Source organism: Amia ocellicauda, chromosome 11, assembly GCF_036373705.1.
Source record: "Amia ocellicauda isolate fAmiCal2 chromosome 11, fAmiCal2.hap1, whole genome shotgun sequence".
Taxonomy (NCBI): Eukaryota; Metazoa; Chordata; class Actinopteri; order Amiiformes; family Amiidae; genus Amia; species Amia ocellicauda.
In genome coordinates this window covers 6,726,027-6,738,234 of record NC_089860.1, presented here as the reverse complement: position 1 = coordinate 6,738,234, position 12,208 = coordinate 6,726,027, and the positions used below count along the sequence as shown (strand labels likewise).

The 12,208-nt window shown below is 39.3% G+C and overlaps 1 protein-coding gene across 1 annotated transcript in view; it reads right to left on the bottom strand.

The window, feature by feature from the left end:
* Window positions 1-12,208, bottom strand: part of galnt10 (UDP-N-acetyl-alpha-D-galactosamine:polypeptide N-acetylgalactosaminyltransferase 10 (GalNAc-T10)) — a 97,057-nt gene that overhangs the window by 57,958 nt on the left and 26,891 nt on the right. Inside the window, exons 2-3 of the mRNA XM_066716471.1 lie at window positions 6,038-6,143; window positions 5,535-5,673 (exon numbers count right to left, since the gene is read on the bottom strand). Coding sequence (XP_066572568.1) covers window positions 5,535-5,673; window positions 6,038-6,143 — 245 coding nt within the window. The remainder of the gene's footprint in view (window positions 1-5,534; window positions 5,674-6,037; window positions 6,144-12,208) is intronic.

Genomic DNA, 12,208 nt, shown 5'->3' with positions numbered 1-12,208 from the left:
ATATATACACATACACAGATCAGCCATAACATTATGACCACTGACAGGTGAAGTGAACAACACTGATAATCTCATTATCATGGCACCTGTCAGTGGGTGGGATATATCTGGCAGCAAGTGAACATTTTGTCCTCAAAGTTGATGTGTTAGAAGCAGGAAAAATGGGTAAGCGTAAGGATCTGAGCGACTTTGACAAGGGCCAAATTGTGATGGCTAGACGACTGGGTCAGAGCATCTCCAGAACTGCAGCTCTTGTGGGGTGTTCCTGGTCTGCAGTGGTCAGTACCTATCAAAAGTGGTCCAAGGAAGGAAAAGCGGTGAACTGGCGACAGGGTCGTGGGCGGCCAAGGCTCATTGATGCACGTGGGGAGCGAAGGCTGGCCCGTGTGGTCCGATCCAACAGACTAGCTACTGTAGCTCAAATTGCTGAAAAAGTTAATGCTGGTTCTGATAGAAAGGTGTCAGAACACACAGTGTATCGCAGTTTGTTGTGTATGGGGCTGCATAGCTGCAGACCAGTCAGGGTGCCCATGCTGACCCCTGTCCACTGCCGAAAGCGCCTACAATGGGCACGTGAGCATCAGAAGAAGGTGGCCTGGTCTGATGAATCACGTTTTCTTTTACATCACTTGGATGGCCGGGTGCGTGCGTGCCGCTTACCTGGAGAACACATGGCACCAGGATGCACTATGGGAAGAAGGCAAGCCGGCGGAGGCAGTGCGATGCTTTGGGCAATGTTCTGCTGAGAAACCTTGGGTTCTGCCATTCATGTGGAAGTTACTTTGACACGTACCACCTACCTAAGCATTGTTGCAGATCATGTACACCCTTTCATGGAAACGGTATTCCCTGATGGCACTGGCCTCTTTCAGCAGTATAGTGCACCCTGCCACAAAGCAAAAATGGTTCAGGAATCATTTGAGGAATACAACAATGAGTTCAAGGTGTTGACTTGGCCTCCAAATTCCCCAGATCTCAATCCAAATCGAGCATATGTGGGATGTGCTGGACAAACAAGTCCGATCCATGGAGGCCCCACCTCGCAACTTACAGGACTTAAAGGTTCTGCTGCTAACGTCTTGGTGCCAGATACCACAGCACACCTTCAGAGGTCTAGTGGAGTCCATGCCTGGATGGGTCAGGGCTGTTTTGACGGCAAAAGGGGGACCTACACAATATTAGGCAGGTGGTCATAATGTTATGGCTGATCGGTATATATACACACATACATAAATATACACACACTACTGTCTGCAATCTATAGTAATTGGTAGTTGTAAAAAAAAACTCAAAGCATGACAAAATATCACAACGAGATGGAGATTTGGCCTTGTTACTAGTTATTAAATACTGTACAAATTGTCAAGATCACAAGAACCTAAAGGCTTTGCAGTTTAGACCTGTGATTTCAATGGTTTATCTGACATCAATTAACTGCTAAGAAGCAGCAGGATACTTGCATCTTGTCCAGTCCTCTGAGGTTCCCTTTGAAAAACCTTTAACATGATCGCTTTTAGCACAGAGAAGGAAATCCCATATTACTGACAGTTTTTTATTTTTTAACTTACCCTCTTCTTCAAAAGGATAATAAAAAAATATCTGCATTGCCAAGAAAACAAAATGTACGTGTGTGCGTGGGAAGATTCTTGAAAGTCAACCATGCACAGGACGCAATTCATTCATATTTATGTCCCATTAAGTCTAATCCACCAACAGGGAACAAAAGTACAATACAGATGACAACGCTCTTCCTGAAATGAATTCATGTACAAACACTATTATCTGGTGATAAAAGGAGTCACCTGACAAGCATTTATTCAGAAAAGCCCTGGATCTTCACCACAGAACCAAATGCACGTTAAAGCTCAATCAGGCCCTAATTTCAACTGCAGCTATTCAACATTAATGGATGCTATATAGCCAAGGTTAGCCTCCTCATAGAGATGTGGGTTAAGTCAGTAGTGAAGTGTTGCAGCTATTCTGAGAGATCAAAAAAACAAAAAACAAACTATAAGGTCCAGTCAGTTTGTGTTTGAGAGAGATGAGTGTCCATTTTGGCTGTACCAAGAAAAAAGATGGTTTCACTTTTATACTTGTTTCGTTTTGAGTTTGCAATAGGGCTGCTGAAGAAATAATATATATATTTTTTTTTTCGGACAATTGCCATTTACAAAAGTAAGGTGGGAGAATGAATGAAGAGTAGGGAACAAATGCGTCTCCATGGTGTGTTACTATCAAATAACTTGTGTTGATGTTAGTAAATGAGTAGTTTTGAGATTTATCAGGAGATAATAAGCACCTGCTTATTAAGTTGCATGTTTATTTTACAAACGGATGGGTTCGTGGAATTACGATCTTGAATATTACACTCCCTATATTAAGATTTTTAAAAGGCACTGGAAGCGTATAAAGTATAAACCCAGATGTGGTTTATCTACTTGAATCTATACTATTACTTCTGTTGTTGTTGTTGTTGTTGTTGTTATGTGATAGTAAACATTACTGTGTGTGTGTGTATATCGCATAACAACAGCACAAGTAATGGTAATCATGCAACACATGCTGTAATGTGTTGCTTTCTGTGGGCTTCATGAAGACTATTCTGCAGGCTTGAGTGTATTCCATGCTTTTTCTTCAAAATGTAGTTTGACAGCCAGTATTTGTCATTTTGCGCATTGTTTTACCGGAATACATTTTTATATTGTTATTCTATAAATAAAAAACAAGAGATACTCAGGTTTTTAATGTCAGGTAAAAAAACATACAGACGTGCTCAAATTTGTTGGTACCCTTAAAGCTCATTGAAATAATGCTTCATTCCTCCTGAAAAGTGATTAAATTAAAAACTATTGCATCATGTATACTTGCATGCCTTTGGTATGTCATAGAATAAAGCAAAGAAGCTGTGAAAAGAGATTAATTATTGCTCATTCTACAAAGATATTCTAAAATGGCCTGGACACATTTGTTGGTACCCCTTAGAAAAGATAATAAATAATTCCAAATATTCCAAACTAATTTGTTTCTTTAATTAGTATCACACATCTCCAATCTTGTAATCAGTCATTCAGCCTATTTAAATGGAGGAAAGTAGTCACTGTGCTGTTTGGCATCATTGTGTGCACCACACTGAACATGGACCAGAGAAAGCAAAGGAGAGAGTTGTCTGAGGAGATCAGAAAGAAAATAATAGACAAGCAGGGTAAAGGTAAAGGCTACAACACCATCTCCAAGCAGCTTGATGTTCCTGTGACAACAATTGTAAATTAAGAAGTTCAAGGTCCATGGAACTGTAGCCAACCTCCCTGGGCGCGGCCACAAGAGGAAAATCGACCCCAGATTGAACAGAAGGATAGTGCGAATGGCAGAAAAAGAACTAAGGATAACTGCTAAAGAGATACAAGCTGAACTCCAAGGTGAAGGTACATCAGTTTCTGATCGCACCAAATGTCGCTTTTTGAGCGAAAGTGGCCTCCATGGAAGAAGACCCAGGAGGACTTTTGAAAGAAAAACCTACAAAAATCACTAAAATGCATATTGACAAGCCACAATCCTTCTGGGAGAATGTCCTTTGAACAGATGACTCAAAACTGAAGCTTTTTGGTCAGTCACATGATCACAGATGAAAAAATTAAGCTCTCAAAAGATAAGAACACCATACTTAGTGAAATATGAAGGAGGCTTGTTTATGTTTTGGGGCTGCTTTGCAGCATCTGGCACAGGGTGCCTTGAATCTGTGCAGGGGCACAATGAAATCTCAAGACTATCAATTCTGGAGCGAAACATACTGCCCAGTGTCAGAAAGCTCCGTCTCAGTCGCAGGTCATGGGTCCTCCAACAGGATAATGACCCATAACACCCAAGAATGGATAAGAACAAAACATTGGACTGTTCTGAAGTGGCCTTCTATGAGCCCTGATCTGAATCCTACTGAACATCTGTGGAAAGAGCTGAAACTTGCAGTCTGGAGAAGGCACCCATCAAACCCGAGACAGCTGGAGCAGTTTGCTCAGGAACAGTGGGCCAAACTACCTGTTAACAGGTGCGTAAGTCTCATTGAGAGCTACAGAAAATGCTTGATTGCAGTGATTGCCTCTAAAGGTTGTGCAACAAAATATTAGGTTGAGGGTCCCATCATTTATGTCCATGCCATTTTCATTTGTTTAATTTACAATATTATGTTGAAAAACAAAATCAAAAGCGCAGTCTGATTTCTATTAAATATGGAATAAACAATGGTGGATGCCAACTTTTTGTGGATGCCAACTGTTTTTTACTTTCATCAGTTTCAAGTTATTTCAGAGGAAATTGTGCATTCTTCATTTTTTGTGGAGGGGTACCAACAAATTTGAGCACGTCTGTATGCCTATTTACCATGCCAGTCTGGCATGTGGTATTATTTTTGCATATTTCATGATTAAAGAAAGACTTGTTGTTTCAATGTCTTTGGTCTCATTTTGTAGCATGTTTGGAGAAAAACAAGAAATAGAGATGCATATCGTGCATCGCTCAAACTTCTAAAAATATCAAGATATAATTTTTAGGTCATATCGCCCAGCCCTAACATGTACATATATTTAAATATACAGATATACCCAAGTAGTCATGATGCAAGAAGTGTAAAACAACAAAAATAGAACATTAGACGTGCCTGGATACTGTGCAGACTTTGAAAATAATATGAAATGCTAATATTACTAAGCACATCTGGGAGTGTGAGTCAGCAGCCAGACAAACATCTGCACAGAATTAGTTATTGGAAGCTTGGGGAGGTCTTGCACTGCATTTTTAAATCATTTCCACATAAAATATTTAAAGTACAGCTTTGATTTATTATTATGGTAATCTAAGGCAGTCATTTATAACTACTGTATGGCAATTTTCTCCAGAAAAAAAAGAAAAAATGAATAAACTGGAAATGGATGTGCATACTTTGAAAACGTCAAGCTCGCAATAAAAAAAATAATCTAATAAATAAGCATGTGATCATGCAATTGTGTTTAATTTATATATTTTATTTGTACCTCAAATAACAAATTGCAAATATAAAATGTTAGACTACTTTAATCCTGGAAGCAAGGGGGGGAACCCTCCAACAACAAATTATTCATGCATAATTGAGAACTAGGTTATCTCCACAGATAATGTACCTAATGATGTAATAGTGCCCTTTTCAGCAAAACAGCAAGATTTAATAGCTCCCCAAAGAGAAATAATAAGCAAGTACTTTTTGTAAAGCAGTAATCAGAGATATGCAAGTCATTGTGATCACTGTAGACAGTGAAAGAAAATATGAATACAATAAAATGTACAAAAAAAATAAACAGACTATTGCCAAAACATAATATGGTGCATAAAGAAAACAATAAGAGGTTTTATAAGTATAGTATTATAGTACCATCATCTTTTTGGGTGCAGACCATTTTTCAAATGATAAAAAATGTAATTTAGCACACCACACATACCACACCACATAAGACCATTTAAACAACAACAACAGCATTACTGTATAATAGTATTACCGAAATGCTTACTTTGGGTGTCGGATGTCTGCGACAGAGCGATTCAATGAGATTCTGTCGCTCACATAAATGTTGAAGCCGTTCTCCCTGTATGCTTGGTCGACGCGATCAGCATCCGTCAGTGGGAACGGCTTGCCCTGCTCTCCATTCCCTGCAACAGCAAACACAGAAAGTGTAAGTGTGGAGACCCAGGGTTCCTGGAGGCCCACAGCTTTCTAGCCCTTGTTCCAATCAGACCAAGATCTACTGGTTAACTACTTCTCAGGCTGCAAATGATATATCTGTAAAAACAATATGTAAAAAATAAATAAAATACAAATAAAATAAAAAATAAAAACATAAGACAAAATTCATGTAATCTAATTAACAAATCTAATAAAATAGCTCTAGCACTAGTTGGAAAGAAGAGCAGAAGACAGCCCTTGAAGAACCGAGTTTCAGATCCCGGGTGTAGATGGCTATGCAGATGTTTAGTGAAATGGCCTCACGGACCACAGCTCTTGGTCAGCCTGTACCTGCCCTGGCAGCATCTCTTCTAATTGCTTCATAGTCATGCCAGTCTATTCTTCTTGCCCCATTTGGGCCCAGATGGATCTCTTTCCTGGGCCTGATGTTAAGACCCTACAACAAAAAAAAGAAAACAAAAGAAGAAAAAATTACATTACATTTGTATACTGCTGTTGGGGAGCAATATTATCATTAAAGTTAAACATTGTTCAATGGTGCATAGAATGTTTTAAAGTTTCTTGATTCTTCGAGAAGAGCATCTGAAAACACTCAAATCTAAGCACTATTTCAACTACACAGAAATAGAACTGCCCATTGGCCCAAAAAAAAAAAAAAAGTGTCCACTGCAGCTGTCCTTTGAATATGGTCTAATCCCATTAGAAGCATATAGAGTGAAGTACCATAAAAACGATTTGAGATTTTATATAAAAATGTGCTTGAACAATCCATACAGAAATGTATTGTTTGTGCCCCAAGAGAGAAAAAAAGAATGCACCTGTTAGACATACTTATTGTTCATTTTAGATTTGGTTGTGTGGCCAACTATTGAATGTACTGAAAGCTACCAATGGCCTTTTCAGCATCTTTAAGAGCATTAATGGCTGATGCCCTTCACTAATGTGCAAAAGCATTTTGTAGCCTCCGATCCCAGGGTGTGCTCCAGCCAAGCTGGCAGAGCGAGGAGCACTTTCAACAGTCCTTCTGTGCAGAGGAGCACATTTGGAGAGTTCTACAGAATGTTTGCAGCTGTACAAAAACTACTTAAAGCTTTTATCCTGCTCTCCAGATTCAACAGTTAGGCTTCACATACAGTATTATATATATATACAGTGAGGGAAAAAAGTATTTGATGCCCTGCTGATTTTGTACGTTTGCCCACTGACAAAGAAATGATCAGTCTATAATTTGAATGGTAGGTGTATTCTAACAGTGAGAGACAGAATACCAACAAAAAAATCCAGAAAAACGCATTTCAAAAAAGTTATACATTGATTTGCATGTTAATGAGGGAAATAAGTATTTGACCCCTTCGACTTAGTACTTGGTGGCAAAACCCTTGTTGGCAATCACAGATGTCAGATGTTTCTTGTAGTTGGCCACCCGGTTTGCACACATCTCAGGAGGGATTTTGTCCCACTCCTCTTTCCAGATCCTCTCCAAGTCATTAAGGTTTCGAGGCTGACGTTTGGCAACTCGAACCTTCAGCTCCCTCCACAGATTTTCTATGGGATTAAGGTCTAGAGACTGACTAGGCCACTCCAGGACCTTAATGTGCTTCTTCTTGAGACACTCCTTTGTTGCCTTGGCTGTGTGTTTTGGGTCATTGTCATGCTGGAATACCCATCCACGACCTATTTTCAATGCCCTGGCTGAGGGAAGGAGGTTCTCACCCAAGATTTGACGGTACATGGCCCTGTCCATCGTCCCTTTGATGCGGTGCAGTTGTCCTGTCCCCTTAGCAGAAAAACACCCCCAAAGCATAATGTTTCCACCTTCATGTTTGACGGTGGGGATGGTGTTCTTGGGGTCATTCCTCCTCCTCCAAACACGGCGGATTGAGTTGATGCCAAAGAGCTTGATTTTGGTCTCATCTGACCACAACACTTTCAACCAGTTCTCCTCTGAATCATTCAGATGTGTGGCATGGAGCATTGTCCTGCTGGAAAAAACAATCCCCAGTTTGGTTGGGGAACATTGTCAGAGCAGAAGGAAGCAAGTTTTCTTCCAGGACAACCTTGTATGTGGCTTGATTCATGCGTCCTTCACAAAGACAAATCTGCCCGATTCCAGCCTTGCTGAAGCACCCCCAGATCATCACCGATCCTGAACCAAATTTCACAGCGGGTGCGAGACACTGTGGCTTGTAGGCCTCTCCAGGTCTCCGTCTAACCATTAGACGACCAGGTGTTGAGCCAAGCTGAAAATTGGACTCATCAGAGATGACCTTACTCCAGTCCTCTACGTTGCAATCCTTATGGTCTTTTGCAAACCTCAGCCTGGCTCTTTGCTTATCATTGATGAAGGGATTTTTCTAGCTCAGCACGACTTCAGCCCTGCCCCTAGCAGCCTGTTTTGAACCACCCTCGCAGTGCACTTCACCCTAGCTGCAGTTTGCCATTCTTTTGTAGGTCACTTGATGTCATCCTACGGTTGTTGAGTGACATTCGAATGAGTTGGCGGTCATCCCGGTCAGTGGAGAGTCGTTTTTGCCCTCTGCCGTTCTGTAGCTTTGTTGTCCCCAATGTCTGCAGCTTGACCTTGTTCTTATGAACCACCGTTTTTGAAATTTTAAGGATGGAAGCAATCTGACGCTCACTTTATCCCTCTGCCAGTAAAGCCACAATTGAACCCTTCTTTTCCTCACTCAAAACTTTCCTTTTCAACTCTTTTGGCATGGTCAATAGTTATTTTTTGATTGTAGTTACTTTTGAGGTACTACTAGCACTGTTTTTGCCATCTATTTGGTCCTATTGCAAGAGGATGGTGATGACCACAGCAGTGATTTTTATACTTTTCCTCATTAAATAAAATTTGGTTCAGGTGATCACCTAAATTAGTACTTCATTCAGTAGAAAGAGGTGTGCCTGTGCTGGAATTCAACAGACACTGGAATGGAGTGGCTGCCATACATGTAGAGATGCTGATTTAAGAAAAAAATTCAGTGCTCTCAATTTTTTCCAGAGCTGTGCATATATAATAATTATTATTTGTAATATTGTATTTTTTTATATTTCACACCATAATTTATACATTTATCTTACGTACAGTTGGCTCCATAAATATTTGGATAGTGACACAATTGTCATCATTTTGGCTCTGTATGCCACCACAATGGATTTGAAAGGAAACAATTAAGATGTGCTTTAAATGTAGACTTTCATTTTTAATTTGAGGGTAGTTACATCCAAATTGGATGAACGGTGTAGGAATTACACCCAGTTTTATATGTGGTCCACCCAATTTCAGGGGCTCAAAATAACAATTATGAGTTAAACTGAGTTTCAATACTTGGTTGCAAATCCTTTACCCCAAGAACAATCCTTCGCCTCAAGAACAAGCAGGAACTAAAGAGAGCTGCAGTGCAGGCCTGGCAGAGCATCACCAGGGAAGAAACCCAGCATCTGGTGATGCCTATGGGTTCCAGACTTCAGGCCGTCATTGAATGCAAAGGATTTGCAACCAAGTATTGAAACTAACAATTTAATTCATGATCATGTTAGTTTGTCCAAATACTTTTGAGCCCCTAAAATTGGGGAGACCACATGGAAAAATGGGTGTAATTCCTATACCATTCAACCAGTTTAGATGTAACTACCCTTACATTACAGATGAAAATCTACACTTAAAGCACATCTTGATTGTTTCCTTTCAAATCCATTGTGGTGGCATACAGAGCCAAAATTATGACAATTGTGTCACTGTCCAAATATTTATGGACCTAACAGTATACATATGCACACATACAATCTCAACAATTCAGTCATGGGAGGTCTACAACCATCTTCTGAGAGGTTTATTCCATTCCAGAAGGTTCTCCAGTAACACAACCAGTACAGGCCTCCACTCACAGTGCATGGCGTGCCCTATAGCCTGGATCCAGCTGCTCTCTAGTCCTGGCGACGCTATTGCAAGCTTTATATCAGAGTTTAAAGGGGTCAGTACACAACTGGCAGATGCAGACGTTTTAAATACAACACCTTGGGTATTAGATCTATTACTTACCGATACCTTTCAGTGATATTGATGCCCCTCCCCCCTCCCCAGTATTTCTCAAATACTTATCAAGAGTATATAAGAACAAAGTTTATGAACGAGAGGTCATTCGCCCCATCGTGCTCGTTTGGTGTCCATTAATAACCATGTGATCCAAGGATCCTACCCTGTCTATTTTTGAAGTGCAAAAATGTTCACATTCATAAAGCCAGACACTGATATTAGTGGGTAAAAAGTGTATATTGTGTTTTCCTAGCAGTAGGTTTTATCAGCAGTTGCTGATAAATTCTGCTCGCAGAATTCATGAGATAAGGCCCGTTTAGTCTCATTGTTTGTTCCTTTTAGAAAGTTGTCCTTGTGTAATGTGTGAGTTGTTGCTGGGCAGGATAGGGATCCCAGTCGTGTATTGTGATGTCATGTATCCCAGTATAATAGTCTCTCTGAGTTACAACTTAGTGAGTATCTGCATAGTTTCCCAAAATCTACTCTCCCCTGCAAGCTTCAATAAAGACTCAGCTTTATTAATTATATGAAGCGCCTTTCAAACCAATTCCCAAAATCCATTAAGTATCTGCAGGCTAGATTCTTAAAGCATTTACCAGCGCATTAAGTTTAAAACAGTTTATATTGTTTATCTATTCCTTTTGTTTTTGTCTAATTAGAAAAAACAAACATTTTACAATGTCACAGGACCCTGATATCGGTGCCCTCTACATACAAACAAACAGTTGCATTTGCTTTTTCCAAATAAGGAGTCTGTTAAATATATATATATTTTAATACAAATGTAGCTTGCCCTACGATCCAATCGTAACCTAGTCGGAGCGCCTACAATTTTATTAAACATGTTTAATATTTACGACTATTTACGACTGATCAGCATCACATGGAGACTGGCTGCAGCCAATGAGAGTTGAGCTGATTCTAGAAAGAAAGGAAAAAAAAGACATGGGAAGAATTAACCTGTGCAGATGACCGCTCAGCAGATCCTGTATTGACCAGCCAGAGGACTGACATCAGGCCCTGTGGGAGGGACGGAACATCTGCTTGTTCAATAAGCAGGAGCTGGACTCAAAGGCGATCGCACAGAGGAGCATGGTCCTAGTGAGAGACCATGTCAATCAGGAGATCCATCAGAGGGTCAAGGAGGAAGCCTTCAATTGAAAAATCCATGATCTGGGGGAGCTTAAAATCCCATGATGGGATACCACCTCTGGGGATGGATACTCCCCCTGCTGGAGCCTGAGTCCAAGTGCTTTTATTCTTTCTTGAAATGATGATTGTGGTTTTAAAAAAAAAAGTTCTTTAGTTTTAATGTATTACACTTTAAATCTATATTTTATGGTTTTGGTGATTTTGTTTTGTTGTTTTCTCTGGTGCATTGGGTGTTCATTTTCCTTTAAATGCATTAGATTGTTTTCTTTAATAGTTTTTATTTTTTTTATTTGTCTAATGCATTTTCCGTCTTATTTGACAACACACCATATTGTTTTGTATTAAGTTGTTTTCTTAATATTTTTCACTTGAGTTTATTTTGCATTAATGTTTTATTTTAATGCACTTACTTAATTTTGCGTTTCTTTTTCACCATTTTGAATAGGATTTATTTTAGTATTTTAATGATTTTAGAAATGGTATTTAAATATGGAATTAAAAATATAAAAATAAATCAAAAGTATTAAAATGTTGTATTGATTTTATTTTGTAAATATAAAATACTAACTCAATAAAACAGTATTTTGAACAGCCCAGAAAATACAGTGACCGATTAACGTGGTTTCAGTGTATGCTGATCATGTACTTCACTCAAAGGCATAAAAGGGTGAACAGGGGCTTTTGAATCACTGCTCTTTTATATGTATTTTTTTCTCTGCAGAAGCCTTTTCACTTGGAAACATTCAAGGTCTTTGTCACCTCTCTGAATTAAAACCAGAGACAAACCATGGCGATTGTCACCGTGTAGACTACATACAGCAAGCAGGATAATGTAAGACTGCTACAAACACTATTTCCCAATTAAAACCCTTTCAGATTGTGTGAATTCAAACCTTCCCACCACCCCTACCTGGAAAGAAATAAGACCTGCAGAGGGGGAAATGTATATCAAATAGACACTTTAAAATAATACAATTTCTATATATAGGCCTCAAGAACATACAAATTATATCATTTTCCAGACATCAGAATTATTATTTTTTCTTTAACTACAGCACACAAATCTGCATAATGGGTCGATTTACAGATGCAATTAGTAAACGTTATTATGCAAATGAAACCTCCTGATTACATAGAATTTGATTGGTATTATTAAAGCAGTTAACACATCTAATTGGCAAACAAATAACAGAATTACTGGAAAATGGATTGTGCTGCCACATGATTGACATTCCAGGTAGTTATAAGGCACTCGTGGGATATCCACAGGACACCACAGCAGGTTGACTTTTCAACCACAAACTAGCCAC